Source organism: Rhinolophus sinicus, chromosome 8 (genome assembly GCF_057876585.1).
Source record: "Rhinolophus sinicus isolate RSI-liver-muscle chromosome 8, RSI-T2T, whole genome shotgun sequence".
In the NCBI taxonomy this organism is placed as follows: Eukaryota; Metazoa; Chordata; class Mammalia; order Chiroptera; family Rhinolophidae; genus Rhinolophus; species Rhinolophus sinicus.
In genome coordinates this window covers 72,794,389-72,809,908 of record NC_142508.1, presented here as the reverse complement: position 1 = coordinate 72,809,908, position 15,520 = coordinate 72,794,389, and the positions used below count along the sequence as shown (strand labels likewise).

The window sequence follows — 15,520 nt, the reverse complement described above, 5'->3', positions numbered from 1 at the left end:
CCCATCTGAATCCGGTAGAGTTGTGCCTCCCTCACCGCATTCTCCTGCTTCCTCCAGGACCTCTTTGGGAAGTCAGACCCATTTCTTGAGTTTTATAAGCCAGGAGATGACGGCAAGTGGATGCTGGTCCACAGGACTGAGGTGGGTGCCTGGGGATCTCTGAGCCAGTGGCTCTGCGGGCCAGCCACGTCCAGTGACACAGGAGGGGGCTGTGCAGTCACAGCCACGCGGTGCACAGGGAAACCCGTGCTGGCACCTGAAGGATCTATGCCTTCTCTGCCACAGGGATGCCCACTTCCTTCCACCCCCAGAAGCGTGGTTGTGGGGCTCTCCATCTTTTTTTTTAAGGTTTTATTGGGGAAGGGGAACAGTGTGTATTTCCAGGACTTTATCGGGAACAGTGTGTTTTTCCCAGGACCCATCAGCTCCAAGTCAAGTTGTTGTCCTTCAGTCCAGTTGCGGAGGGCGCAGCTCACTGGCCCATGCGGGAATTGAACCGGCAACCCTGTTGCTCAGAGCTCACACTCTAACCAACTGAGCCATCGGGCCGCCCCTCCAGAAGCTCAGCGTCAGGTCGTTGCCTTCAATCTAGTAGTTGTGAAGGGCGCAGCTCATTGGCCCATGTGGGAACCGAACTGGCAACCCTGTTGCTCAGAGCTCACGTTCTAACCAACTGAGCAGTCCAGCTCAGTTGATTCTCTCCATCTTGACGCTCCACGTCCCCTTGGGGCTGGCCCAACCCCAGAGCACTGCTGCCCCGGACCTGAGCTTACCCTTCCCCTCGCTGTCCTCAGGTGATCAAGTACACACTGGATCCTGTGTGGAAACCATTCACTGTGCCATTGGTGTCCCTGTGTGATGGCGACATGGAGAAGCCCATCCAGGTGAGGGGGGTCTGGGAGCCCTGCTCCCCACCCTGTCAGTATGCCCATCTACCCGAGGCTTCCCGGGGGTGCTCTAGCAACGCTTTCTTATTAAGATGGAAAGACAACCCATGTGGGGGCGGGCATGAGACCTAGGTCCTCATCTCAGGTCTTCCTGACCCTGTGAGTGGCCTGGGCAGGGCCCCCAGCCCTGTGAGCCCCTTCTTTAAAATAGGACCAGAGTGGCTGTCCTGTTCTCCCCAAGGCCTGTGGTGCTGCTAGCTATGCTAATGAATGCAGAAACCCCTTCGAAAGGACCAAGCGCTGTCATGAGGAGGAGGATGATTACTAGTCTCTAAAAGCCCTCAGTCCTCAGGGGCCATGTCTGAGAGGGGATGGAGTGGGGGGAGGCAACTAGGCCCGGCTGGGATCCCCAGACAGCGTCCTAGGAAACCTGGGTTCTAGTTCTGAGTCCACTACTGACTGCTGCTGCTGTGAGACTTTGCACAAGTGCTTCCCTTCCAGGGCCTTGGTTTACCCATCAGTAGAATGGGTATGATAATTCCTGCCTTCCTCCTAGGAATGCCATGTAGTTAGAGAACATGTAAAGCTAGGAGTTTTTCTTTTCTTTTTTGTGCCCATCTCAGGGGAAAAAAGATTTAGGGAGGGCTCCAGGCCATGGCTCATGAAGCCAGGTCAGCCACAACCCAAGACAGATAAGGAGCCAAGTGAGGGGTGTGTGAGGAGCTTCCTGCACCAGAGGCTACAGCCTGCACTGCCGGGGTGGCACACTTTCTTTTTTCCCCAACAATCACGGAGGGCTTCCTGCAGGAGGCAGTTCAGGAGCTACCAGCATCATCCCAGGCCAGCTAGGCAGATGCTAGGGGAAGAGTGAGGCACCACCAGAAGAAGACCTGGGGTTTGCTAGGAGCTGAAAGGGGCTAGAGAGCACCTCTTTGTGGGACAGCTCTGGGGTAACCGCACGGGACCCACCCTAGGTCATGTGCTACGACTATGACAATGATGGGGGCCACGACTTCATCGGCGAGTTCCAGACCTTGGTGTCACAGATGTGTGAGGCTCGTGATGGCATCCCGGTAAGATGAGTGCGTTTGCATGACCCCAAGACCTGAACAGGGCACGGGAAGGGGCACAGGTTTTTGAATCAGGCAGACTGGTGCTCAGATTTTACCTCTCTGGCTGTATGACCTTGAGCAAGATATCCAATCTCTCTGAACCTCAGTTTCTCCATCTGTCAAATGGGGGTAGAGGAGTAGAGTGGGAATTAAATGAGATAATACAGGTAAAGTGCCTAGTACATAGTGAGCACTCAGGAGCTGTCCATGTAACTCACCCTGAGAAACCAGACTCTGGGTGACAGTGCTGGGTGCATGAGTAGCTATGACGTGGATGAGTTGTTGTGGGGTGGAGGGCAGGCACAGCTCCTCCTGGGAGCTCTGGTGGCAGGAACCATTTCTAAGTGAGGACATCCATGCTGCCCCTGGTTAAGGCTGTGGAGGGGATTCCGGGGCCCAGGGGAGGCTCAGTCCCCATGGAGACCCCAAGGTGAGCTTCTGTTTCTCCTCTTGTGTTGCCCAGCTGGAGTTCGAGTGCATCAACCCCAAGAAGCAGAGGAAGAAGAAGAACTATAAAAACTCGGGTATCATCATCCTGCGTTCCTGCAAGGTGGGCGAGTGGGGGACGGGGGGTAGGGGCACAGGTCAGGGCCAGCGAGGCCTGGGTTCCCATCCTTGTTGGGCCAGGTCCTGGCTCTGTGACCTGACCTTAACCTGTCTAGTCCTCAGTCTCCTTGTCTGTAGAATGGGGATGTTAACAAGGTCAAGTGTGTAAAGAGTTAGTCTCATATCACATTCATGTGTGGAGATCGAGGAGGACATAAAATGACCTTCCAAGACCCTTCCTAGTTGCAGGGTAACTGTGGGGATTTCCTCCTTCCATGCGGGTGGCTTACCTATTGCATGTTCAGCATCAGAGGGGCAGAGGACGTGGGGCTGGGGCACCTGTCCTCTGGCAGTGACACCAGTGAAGGCTCAGGTAACTGATTCCCGTGAGGTAGCTGGGGCCACTGAGGCCCCGAAAGGCAGGGAAGTTCACGCCAGCAGGGGCTAGCTGAGGTCAGAGGTCAGGCCCCCTGGCTATCTGGTAGCCAAGTGTCTGCTGGAATGGGCAGGATATTACAGAAGACAGACTGGGCGAGGGCAGCAGGACCCTGGGTGCCGGTGCTGGCACTCTCTCTACCAGCTGGTAGCCCCGAACCCAGGCCTCCATGCCTGGGTCTGGAGACCCCACCGTGGCGCTGGGGTTTACATGAGTGTTGGTGAGGTCACATCGCAGAAGTACTCGGCGAGAGTTAGGCTGTCAGGTTGCAGCATCGTGATTTTGGGTCCCCATTTCTATCGTTCAGACCCTCCTTTTCATGCTTTTTGGCACCTGCCTTATTATCTTTTTGTCATTAGCCCCTCCCCCCAACTTTTAATGTTTTGTTTTTTTTTGGATTAAATACATTTATTTTGAAAGGGACCCTTATAACTCCACCAAAATTGGAAGGCCAGTATCCTTTGCCCAAAGGAGGCAGAGAGCATCAAAACAGTGTTTAGCAGCTTTATTAATTTACAGTGGGAGGCCTTATGCCAGAGGCCTGGCCCTCTCTGTTAAAGTGGAAGTGGGTAAGGGCCAGAGAGAGCTTAAGGGCTGAACTAGCAACAACCTATGACTTTCTCTGTCATGGAATTGGTGGTATAATTGATGCTGGGCCCTGGGACCCTGCCTGCCACCATCACATGTCTGTGTATCTGTGTGCCCCCCCCTACCCACTGGGAACCATTGCTCTGAGGGCTTTGTGCCGGAGGTTTGGGGTTTTTTGTAATCAGATCAGATTCTGTCATCTGCCTTTTTTGGTCTCCTTGGCCACCTTACTAAAGTTTCAGAGCACAGAGCAGCTCCCCAAAGCTCGTACGTGGAGAGTGTGGCCAAGAGGAGGGCCAGCCTCCAGGTGCTGGGGGGGGGTGGGACCCACTGACGCCCTGATTCCTTTCAGATCAGCCGGGACTACTCCTTCCTGGACTACATCCTGGGAGGCTGCCAACTCATGTTCACCGTAAGGCTGCCCCACCCCAGAGAGGCTCCTCCCTGGGGCTGCCTGGGGCGTGACTAGCAGAAGGCCCGGGGGTACCGCAGGAAGGACTTCCCCAGTTCAAGCCGTGTGTGTGGCCTAGGCGGGTGGGCCCGAGTCCTGTCGGCTTAGCTGCAGGGCAGCACGTGCCTGGCTGCCCAGCCCACAGTGTTTGCTGGCTACACCTACCTCTTCAGAAGGAAAAGCCAACTTCCTCCTGGCTGCCCACGGGCCTTCCAGCCTCATCTGCTCCCCTCCTTCTTGCTGACTCTGCTCCTTCCACACTGATCCCCACGGTTCCCCCACATGCCAAGCTCCACTCTGTCTTAGGCCTTTGCATTTGCTGTTCCTTCTGCCTAGAACACTCTTCCCTGGAGCCTTCTCGTGGCTGCTGCCCTGCCACCCTGCAGGCCGAGGCATAGAGGTCACCCTGCCAGGGAGCTCTCCCCTGATGCTTCCACCTGTTTCTCTATGTCACTTCTCCTATTTTATTATTTTCAGGGCACTTGCCATGCTGACATTATCTTAAATGTTTTGTGCCCGTCCCTGTTTGTCCCGCCCACTAGGACTGAGTGCCCTAAATGTGGGGCTTTATTCTGTGTCCGCTCCAACCTCAGCGTATCACACAAGTACCTAGCCATGGAGCGGGTGCTTGATAAATACTCGCTGAAAGAATGTCCCTCTGCCTGTGGCCTGGAGTGTACACCTCGCAGACTTCTGTCCCATTCGTCTTGTCTTTTGTTCCTCACCCCAAGGGAAGCCTCAGGTCCAGGGAGGGAGCTTGCTGGGGTCCCATGTTCTGCCAACCTCCCCACTTTGCCTCACCACTCTCCGTCACCACCTCTAGATCCAGGAAGACTGGAGGTCATCTGCAGGATTATATGGAGTCGGGATTGGCCTTGGTGACCTCTAACCCCACTGGTCACCACTGCCCACCTCAGCCACAGAGGCCAGACTCTCCTGTTCCCCCTGCCTGTATGTGCTCATTTAGTGAATGTATACTGAGCACCACCTGTGTGACAGACTCTAGGCTGTGCCTCTGCAGGACATGCCACCCTGACCTCAGGGACCTGACCCACCCCACAGTAACTGAGTTCTAACGTGGCCGTCTCTCCCCTGTGTCCCTCTCCTAAGCCTCCTTTGCTGGGCAGCCTTGCCCACCTCTGTATGCTACCCCTGCAGGGCCTGGGCTGGGGTTCCCTCAGGGCTGAGAGTGGGTGGAGCCTGGTTCCCAGCCCAGCAACAGCCCCAGTCCCCGGGCGGCTTCTGACCCGTGCTCTGTGCCCAGCCCTGGACCTGGCTCCTCGGGGGCATGTGTCTTGCCTACTGTGAGCACCCTGTCTGACTGGGGAGACTGGCCCCGTGGTGGTCTGAGGGATGATGGGGAGATAGCTTGGGGTGGGGACCAGGTGTCTGGGAAGGCTTCAGGGGGGCAGTGGTATCTAAATTGAGCCTGAAAGATGCAGGAGAATTAGATAGGGAGAGAAGATGGCCTGGCCCTTTAGGTAGAGGGCACCTCATGGACAAAGGCCTGGAAATAGGAACAGATGAGTGTATGCATAGGGATGGTGAGGGGGAAAGGAAATTGAGGCTGCGAGTTGGCCTTGTGTCATATCTGGGCAATAGACTACATGCTTAGGCCATAGCGGCCACAGACAGCATCAGAGCCCGAGACCATCTTATGGAAGGGTGGGTTGGCGCTAGGAGGTGGGTGAGCTTCCTAAGTCCCATCAGCCTCTTGGTTCCCTGTGGGTGAGATAGGGAGCTGAGGCCTCTGGCCACACTGGGTGATCTTTTCTCCCCCACTCTGCAGGTTGGGATAGACTTCACAGCCTCCAATGGTAATCCCCTCGACCCTTCCTCTTTGCACTATATCAACCCCATGGGCACCAACGAATACCTGTCGGCCATCTGGGCCGTTGGACAGATCATTCAGGACTATGACAGGTGAGCTTGGGAAGGGACTCTGAAGGTCAGCTCAGTCTCCATCCAGCTGGGGAAGCTCAGCTTGTCAAAAAGCCAGAGATCACCAAACCTAGGAACGGCTAGCACAGGCATGCATGCGATTATTGTCCCTTCCTATCCCTGTGCAGACATTGCTAATCGATTGCTGACCTCTTAGTTACTGAGTCCAGATCCTTCTCCACACAGTACACCAAATAGTAAGAAAATGAGTCAAGATGGAAGATGACACTCATTTGCTCTTGCTGCAGCCTCCCCTTGTAGAGCTAGGGAAATGGAGGCTTGGGGTTGGGATGAAGAATTTGTCCAAAGTCACACAGCTCAGGGAGACTGGAACACAGGCATTCTGATTCCTGGGCCTGACACCTGGTTCCTAACAGTCTTATTCCTGTCGGGAGCTTTGGAGGAGCACCCGGCATGTGTGGGCCTTTCTCCCATGACCATGCTTCCTAAAGGTCTTTGGGGGTGGGGGAGTGAAAGTCAGTAATGGAAAGCTGTATGGAGGCTATGTCCACAACAGGATGGGCCAAACGCAAGGTCCAGAGTGCCTTGGAGAGTCCAGAAGTCACTTGAGAAGTCACTTGGCACCATTGTAACAGGTGGTGCTTATCGGGACTCACAGGTCAGAGGGTGGAATGACCAGGAGGCCAACACATGGGGAGCAGGGGAGCAGGTGCCAGAGATTTGGCAAAAAGAACAGGCTCAGGAATCCTGTGTACACTTGGCCTCCTTGAGAGAAGCAGCCTGAGGACCAGCATCTGACTCCCAGGGGCTCAGAGCCTAAGGGGTGGCTGTGAGTCCAGGCCACATTAAGAGAGATATAACATGCAGAACAAGGGAGGTGAAAGTCCCTGTCTGCACAGTCCAATATAGGAGCTTGTTGCTGCTCCGGAGACCCGTGGATCCAGCTGCTGCCTCAGCCCCTCGCTGAGCCTTCTCAGGCATTCAGACTTAGCAAGGGCCCAGCGAGCACCGGACACCTGCCCCAGTCCTGCCCCTGTCTTCCTCCTCACCATCTCAGTGAGAGGCGCCACCACTTACCCAAACCCTTCACTTCCTTCTTTCCCTCATCTTCCCCATCATCCTCTCAGCAAATCTTTTCAAAATAGACTCAAATCTAACCCCTTCTCCCCACTCCCACTGCGAGCAGCCTATGTGAGCCATCAGCACCGGCTACCCACGTCACTTCAGTAGCTGGCCCCCGACAGTTTGTCCTCCACGGAAATCCTCAAGAAATACACATTGAACAAATGAACACGAGACATGGTCCCTGCCTTCAGGGAGTTCTAACTTTATGGGGAAAATGAGGACGAAATCACTGGCATTCCAAAAGTCAGATAGGAGCTATGAGAGCACCAAAGAGATATCCTGGGTTTTCAGGGAAACCCACGGAGAGAAAGGGCCGTTTGAATTGGGCATGAGAGGATGAGTAGGAGTTTGCTACAAGGAACAGATTAAGGAGAGGTATTTCGGGAGGAGGTGCAACAGGATTGAAGTTGGAGCTTTAAGCTTCCCTGTGTGTTTGGGGACAGTGCGTGGCCAGTGGCTAGGACGAGGGGGGTGGCGTATGAGAGAGGGCAGGTGGAAGGAGATGAGCTCTAGGCCTGGATGATGAAGAGCCTTGAGTGCCCAGCCAGGGTTTCATTTTAGGAGAATTTTTCCCAGCCATAAAAGGGAAGTTGAGAGACAGCCAGTGCATTTCACTTCCATCATAACTGTGTGCCCAAGGTCCCAGTTGGAGAAGGATCTAGAAGCTACACCCAGGCCATTGGTTAGAAGTGCTGTGGTTGATTAGCAGTGTCTGTCACAATTGTAGATGGGGGTCAAGCCACACATTTACCGGATACCCAGAGGTGGTTTGGCCTCAGTAGGTCATTTGAACAGAGCTTTTTCTTTCTATCCTTGGAGGTGTGCAAGGTAGAGGGGGCCGGCCCTGGGTAGGGGGTTGGGGAGGGAGAGCATGGGTCAGTGGAGGCCCCTCTCCAGTTGTCTCACAGTATTTTTTTCTCCTCTCTCTTATTAGTGATAAGATGTTTCCGGCTCTGGGGTTTGGGGCCCAGTTACCCCCAGACTGGAAGGTGAGTAAAGCCCGTCTGTTTCCTCTTGGCCGAGATAGGATTGGTGTGGGTGGCCTCTCTGAGATCTGTGGAGAGGGCTGGGACTGGGCCCCAGGTGCCCAGCCTTCTCTGAGTTCCCCCTAAACCCACACGTAACTCTCACCTGAACCTCGGGCAGGCATTGAGGCTCTAACAAGGAACAGGAGAGTATCGTTTCTGCCCTCCCCGCCCTTGGCATCCAAGTCAGGTGGGGAAGATAAGTAGGATGCCAGATTTACCAAATAAAAATACAGGCCACCCAGTTGAGACTGGATTTCAGATAAGTAGGTTTTTAAAGTATAACTGTGTCCTAGATATTGCCTGGGACATACTTATACTAAAATATCCATTGTTTATCTGAAATGTAAATGTACCTGGGATTCCTGTATTCTGTCTGGCAATCCTAAAGACAGGCAGGGTCGGCGGGGCATGGAGGGGCCCAGATAAGGCCCCCGTGCAGCCTGGGGGGTCTGGGAAGGTTTCCTGGAGGAGGCAAGGTCCAAGCCAAGAGGGGAAGGGAAAGAAGGAGTTCACAGAGTGACTGGGGGTGGCAGTGGGGGCAGGGAGAGTGGTAGAACAGCCTGTGCAAAGTCTGGGAGGCAGAGGGAGCTGCACCAGTTGGAGGAAAGGAAGGAAGGTGGGTGTAATGGATTCTCTGGCCGCTGAGTGGGGACTGGCTGGGGTGAGGCTGGACAGGATGGAGGGATGGAGAGAAGGAAGGATGTCTATTTTACAGGTAGAAAAACAGAGGCCCAAGTGACCTACCCAAGCTCATGTTTACAACAGGGAGCTTGGATTCCAAGTGAGCAGGTGGACTCTATAAAGTTTATTCTCAGAATCTGCTGCCTCTCTGATGAGAGGTCTGGGGGCGTGGGCAGAGGGCTCCTAAATCCGCATGTCTGTATCAACCAGTACCCCCTTTCGTCTGCCCTACGGTGCCCCATGCTGTATCCAGAGTGAGTGTTTCCCTCCCATCCTCTGCTGGGAGGAGGATTTTCACCTACAATTTCAGGGAGCAGCTCGGGGACCTACAGGCCATGGGGGGTGGGCGGGAGGCAGGTATCCTGCAAGACCAAAGCTGGGCCTCTGGGTAGACATGCTGATGGGGGGTAGGGGCAGGGGGTGGGTGGAGCAGGGCCGGCTGCTGTGCGGCCAGGCCCAGCGTGAGCCCGTAGTGTTGCTAAGACACCAGCCAGCTTTCAAAGAACTCTCTGGCTCAATGAGATGTTTTCTTGCGCAAAAGCCTCCTTGGAAATGTCACAGGGCAACTCTGGGGAGGCCAGGGCTTGGCCAGGCTGGAGTGCCCGGCAGTGGCTAGGGGGATGCCGGAACCAGGTTGGAAGAGGGGAGATGCTCGTCCCACCTGCCCTGCCAGGCCCAGCTCCTCCCGGCCCCTCACTCGCCCTCTCATTCTAACTCATCTTGCTCCTGCCTCGTGAACCTTCTTTCCTCCGTACCACCTCAGGGCCTTTGCACGGGGCCTTTCCCTGCCTGGCTTCATCATTCCCCTGGGAGGCCTTCCCCGCACACTCATATCCTCGCACATGTGTGGGTTTGCGTGTTTATCGTCTCCCTCTGGGGCTGTGCTCAGGGAGGGTACTTGGTTTCCTCCTCGCCGTGTGTCTGCTCCTGGCGTGCATTTGGTGTGCAGTACTTGTTTGTTGACAGTGAATTTGGGGCCCAGAGGCCTGAGCAGACAGGGGTGTTCGTTCTCTGAGGGTGGGAAGCTGGATGGAGCTAGAAAGACCTTGCCGCCTGGCTATCTACCCTTGAGGCCTCAGTTTCTTCCTGTCCTGGGCAACGGCTTGAGGGACTCAGAAAGCATTTCCCTGAGGAGATGGCTTGAGGGCTTGTCGGACCTTCAAACTAAGCCAGAGTTAGTCAAATGAAGAGAGGGATTGGGCAGAAGAAGGGTCTGGGATGGGGAAGAGCAAAGTTTATGACTCTCCCCATTTTACAGATGGAAAAACTGAGGCTCAGAGAGGACAGTCCCTCTGAGTACCATCAGCTCCCTCTGAGCCTCTGTTCACTGTCCCACCCCTGCAAGGGCCACAGGGAACAGTGTCTTAAGTAACTCACTGAGCAGAGGCAGGGCAGGGGCAGGTGGGGTGAATGGGGCATTGATTGTCAGAGGCTGCAGGGAGTCCCGGGACAAAGACCTGTGGCTGGTCTCCAGGGGCCCCTAATCGGCTTGGTGTGGCCTCCAGGTAGCTTGTCCTGTTTACTGGCATTTCTCAGGCAAACCAAGGTGACAAGCAAGGGAGGGGGCTGGGCTGCCACAGGCCACATGGATACTTGTCCCTCAGGTCTGTTCCTGGCTCTGCCGTGGCTCGCTCATGTGACCTAAGTATTCCTTGGCTCTCTCTGAACCTCACTTTTGCCAGCTGTGAAATGGAACTGCTGGAGTAGGTGACCTGAGAGGCCTCCTGCAGCCCCACCCCTTGACCCCAGGCCAGGCCCTTCCCCAGAGAGGGTGGGTGGCATAGAAAGTAAAATATTAATCCATCTCTATCAGGAAGGGGCCTTTCCCTCTTGGTCTCTAAAATCTCCTAAAATCTGATTTTGCAATCATTGGCCCAAGGGAGGCCAGTTTCCCTGGCAACCATTTTCCTCTCTCAGCCCCCCTCTGTACAAGCCCCCCTCTTAATCTCTATAGAGGCTCATGAAGTTGCCATGGCAACAAGGACCTCTGGCCCCTACACCTGGAGCCCAGACGGGGGACAGGGTAGAGAGGGCCCCTGGGCAGGGACAGGGCTCAAGAGGGACATCAGGAGACTGGCTCCATGCCAGGCACGTAGGGCTGAAGGAGCAAAGAACAACCGCCCTTTCCCTAGAAGAGGGAGGAGTCTTCTCAGGCCACATGCCCACCCACAGGGCAGCACGAGGGTGAGCTGCCCCTACTGAGGCCCTCCTCTCTTGACCTATGAGGGCTCTCCAAGGCTTGGGGTCCAACCCCCTCATGAGGAAGGAGGGGCCTAGGTCTCAGGCCTGGTCTGCTGCGTGGCCTTAGCACCTGGCTTCTCCTCTCTGGGCCTCAGTTTTTTCATCTGTGAAATGGGGACGTTGGCCTTCCAGCACCCCCATTGTAGTGTCTCGGAGCTAAAGTGTCTGTCTGGAATTGTTTGTGCCCACACTGAAGCTCTCTTTGGCCCAGATTTCTTAACCCTCCTACTTCAAAACCCTTGGGGGAGGAACAACTTTAGAAGTTAGTGGGTTCATGGAACGTGAGCTCAGGAGGCAGCCTGCCCTGGGTTCTAGACCCAGCTCTGCCCTTCAGTAAATGTGAGACCATGGAAACAAGTCTAATCCATTCTGTCTGTTTCATCATCTGAAAAATGGGGTAATAACAGGCCTTTCCCCGTTGGGTCGTTGTGAGGAAGAAGTGAGGGGACACCTGCAAAGCACTGAACATGAGGTGTGGCACGCAGTGGGGCAGGTGGCTGAGTGGGGAGTTTGGCTGTTAGACGGCAGGGAGAGGGCGGGAGAGTAGGGAGGTTCCCTGTCCCTACCTGAGCCCTGGCCTTTCATGAGGCCCGGGTTCTGCAGCCACCCCCGTCCTACCTGCAGCCCCGAACAGGGTCTAATTATTGGTCCCTGTGTGTTCCTGGCTTGTCATGGGTCCAGCGGCGTCCGGTCCGGGAGTGTGCAGGGTCTGCCTCTGATGACCTGCCTGGGTGTGGGGCTGGGCCTTGAGGAACTGTGACAGCCCTCTCTGCCCCTACCCCTGCCCTCTGCCCCCATTACGCTCCGATTCCCCCAGTCCAGCCTGAGCGGGTTGTCAGCTAATCCGCAGTTAGGTTTGCTGGCATAAGGTGGGCTTCTCTCCAAGCTCCTTTCCCGTTAAGATGGGGGGAAAGCCCTGGGGCCCAAAGAAGTGGAACTCTAATTATGGCCCCCACCATAGTGAGCGCCAATTCGAAGGGGCATTCCAAGTGCTCCTTGACCCACTGCCCTCAGGACACCTCTGTCCCACTCAGGGACTCAGGTAGTGGGGTGAGGGGTATAGGCAGCCCTCATCCCACAGGAGAGATTGGGGTGATGTGGAAATATCTCGGTCTCCTCCCTTATGAATTGAGGTACTTGGGCCTGTCTGTGTGGGTCAGACCCAGCAGGGGCTATGAAAGCAGATGTCGGGGGTACCGATAGCCCTGACTTGGGGTGGGGGAGCAGTAAAGAGCCAGGTACCCTCAATGGGAGCCTGCGCCTGGTAGGAAGGAAGGGGTGCGTCTGGACCTAGCAGGGTGGGTGGCCTGGGCCCAGGAGGTGACCGGCTCAGCATTTTCTCTGCATTTCAGGTCTCCCATGAATTTGCCATCAACTTCAACCCCACCAACCCCTTCTGCTCAGGTGAGTGTCAAGCCCACTTACATTTGCCCTGGGTTTACACCAGGCCATCTCCCTGGGTGAAGGGAGGGCAGAGTACAGGTTTCTGTCCTTTCTCCCTGACCCTACCCCTCGCGCTTGCTCAGAATGACAAATGGAGAAACAGATAGGGGTTGGAGTCAGGCAGTCCTGGATTCAAGGCCAGCTGCTGCCCTTTCCTGGCTGTGTGACCCCGGAGAGATCAGTATACCTCTCTGAGCCTTTGCCTCCTCACCTGCCCCAGGGAGGTGTGATACTTACTTGGCTCACCTCACTGTGGTCAGGTGAGAATTAAGGGAAGTGTTGACAGGAAGCCTTGTGTAGACCAGGAGGAGGTAAGGGTGGCAAATTACACTCCTGCCTCTCACCTGCCACCCACCCACCCTCGCTGGGAGGGCCCAGCCCTGCCCTCCCCTCCCTGCCACCCACAGAGAGCCTTGGCACCCAGGGATTGCGGGTCGCCTGGGGGACTGGAGGAAGAAGGGGCAGAGAGTGAATGTGGTATCTCTATTTATCGCTGGCGCCCCCACATCTGAGAGCATTTCTGAGCCTCCCAGAATCAGTGAAGGAAGTATGGAGTCAGAGAAGGAGCTCCAGGTGGGATGGAAGAGGGTGGTCCCTGCTATCACAAGACCTTTCAGCCTAGGATTTGGCTTGGGTGCAGCATCTACCCTCCCTGGGGATCCGCAAAGCTACGCCAGGTTTGCACTTGGAAGGGAAATGCACCATGTGGCTGCCAGCTTGGGGATAATGCCATGGACATCTGCTGGCAGGAAAGGTGGCCCTGTCCTCCTGCTGGGCGCTGTCTGGTTTGGAGAAGGCCCCCAGAGATGTTTTGTCCAAGTTCATGTTGGTTAACCTCATCTCTGGCCAGTGGCCTTCTGGGCAGGGCCACAGGGCAGGGGGATATGCTTGGGCTCAGAATGGTGGCTGTTTGCAGAGCACCTACTATGTACAAGCATCTCAGGCCCACCAACAATCCTGAATAGAAGCCATAGCGTTCCCAGAATGGACCTGCTGATGGCTTCTCGGGGCCCTGAAGTGTCATTGCAGGTTTTGCCACACCTGCTGGAGCCCCTGTGCCAACTGCCCCAAAGTGTAGATTATCAGTCTCAGTAACAGAGAAGGAAACAGGCGCAGAGAGGTTAAACAGCTTGTCCCAGGTCCCACACCTAAGAAGTGGCAAAGGCAGAATTTGAACTCAGGTTTGTCTGACTCCACTTTCAGGGCTCTTTGCTTTACACCACCCTGACCCTGCTCTCGGGGAGCTTCCGGTCTCACGGGGCCCACACTGGTCATGGCAGGGGCATTTGGGGAGAGCATGACATGGTCCTTGGTCAGCAGTTGGAAGGAGAGCGGGTGCAGGGTCAGGGGGGCTGGGCTGACCCAGACTCTTCTGCCGGAGGCAGGCGTGGACGGCATCGCCCAGGCGTACTCAGCGTGCCTGCCCCACATCCGCTTCTATGGGCCCACCAATTTCTCTCCCATCATCAACCATGTGGCCCGGTTTGCAGCCCAGGCCACGCAGCAGCAGACAGCCACGGTGAGTAGGCAGCCACCCATGTGGACGTTCAGGATAAGGCTGCATGGGCTGGGCCCTCCCTGCCTGTCCTAGGGAGGCCAGACTGAGGTCCATCCTTCCCACCCCAGCCATCCCCACGGCGCTGTCGAGCTGGATACTCTGCTTTCCCTTGTTCTAAAATCCTAGATGCCTCTCTCTGCACCTCAGTTTTCCTGCAGGTATGGTAACGGGGTTGGAGCTAGCTGTCTGCTTCGTCCTGGCCTCTTAGGGCACAGACCTGAGGAAGACACGGCAGTTCCGTGCATTTGTAGAAGGAAATAGGGCTGTGATCAATAGGGGGAGCGTCCCCAGGGCAGAGGGGATACATGGAAACCAGGAGACCGTGGTCCCTGCAGCCCCCTAGTCCCAGTGGAGCTAAGGGGCGCAGAACTGTCTGGCGCTGGCCGGGCACTCAGTGATGGGGTTCGAGCCTGGCCTGGCCCGAGACGGCCAGTGCTGCTGTGCATCTGGAACATACGGCGCATGGCCACATCCGGGCATCTATGTCCTGGTCCTTGCCCGCCCCCAGCCCTCGGCGCAATGCGTGTGGAGGTCTCCACGCGTCACCTCCTCCGCCTCCCCTGCCATCCACTACAACCTGCCCTGGCCTCACTGCGAGTTGGGCACCCTCCTCCACCTGCCCCAGGGGCAGTGCCGGAGCAGCATTTCCCAGGCCCTCTGCCGAGTCCCACTCATCAGGCTCGCGCCACGGCTGGGAAGCCAGCAGCTGCCCTGGGGTGGCGGCCCCTGGACCGGGTTCTAATGCTCACCTGGCACTGCCCCCAGTGGCACCTGCACACACCGCTGCCCCTCTCCAGGCGTCCTCCACTCTGAAAGGTGCCACAGTCCCTTCTAGACTGTTCTTTTCACTCCCAAAATATTATCTCAAATTCGCCCACTTCCCGGTGGAGGGTCCTTTTAGCTGCAAACATCAGATCCTGCCGCTCCCAGCCTCTCCCTTCCTCAGCGACCTCCTCGCCTACCCATAGCCCTTCCTTCACTTACAGATTCCACCACTGCCGTCAGACACACCATGCTTCTTCCTCCCAGTCTCTGCCCTGCCATCTCCTCTGTCGGGAGGTTCTTCCCTGACTCTGCCCGGCTGACGCCATCCCATCCCTCAGTGTCCCCTCAAATGCCACTCCCCCCCCCCCCCCCCCCGCTGCTTTCCTTGACCACCCACCTGAAGGCCTTCTCCCTCCTTGTCTGTTTATTCCCGTCTGGACTCTGAGATGCAGCAACATGTCCTTCACATATTCTGTCACCTGGTCGATTTGATGCCAGTGAGGCGAATCCCCCAAAGTGGGGACTCAAACCCTGAGCTAAGCAGCTTTCTTCTTGGCTTCACATAGGAAGGAATTCAAACGTGAGTTGATACCGAGTTTAAAGTGAAAGTAAGTTTATTTAGCAGAGAGTAAGAAAGGCCATGCCACAGACAGAGTGGCGGTCTCTAACTGCTAGTGGGAGACCCCCTGCAGTCCCTGGGCTAGGCCATATGTGTGTTTTCTTGCTTCTATGGAAAATTTCTTGGTATGGGGGGAAA

General features: G+C 55.9%; 1 protein-coding gene across 2 annotated transcripts in view; it reads left to right on the top strand.

Annotated features, from left to right (window-relative positions):
- Positions 1–15,520, top strand: part of CPNE2 (copine 2) — a 44,873-nt gene that overhangs the window by 20,966 nt on the left and 8,387 nt on the right. Inside the window, exons 6-14 of one of the 2 annotated variants that reach the window (XM_019754189.3) lie at positions 58–141; positions 795–884; positions 1,862–1,960; positions 2,463–2,549; positions 3,922–3,981; positions 5,810–5,943; positions 7,982–8,036; positions 12,350–12,401; positions 13,826–13,959. In XM_019754189.3, the coding sequence (XP_019609748.2) occupies positions 58–141; positions 795–884; positions 1,862–1,960; positions 2,463–2,549; positions 3,922–3,981; positions 5,810–5,943; positions 7,982–8,036; positions 12,350–12,401; positions 13,826–13,959 (795 nt within the window). The remainder of the gene's footprint in view (positions 1–57; positions 142–794; positions 885–1,861; positions 1,961–2,462; positions 2,550–3,921; positions 3,982–5,809; positions 5,944–7,981; positions 8,037–12,349; positions 12,402–13,825; positions 13,960–15,520) is intronic. The other variant, XM_088800343.1, reaches the window with a different exon arrangement.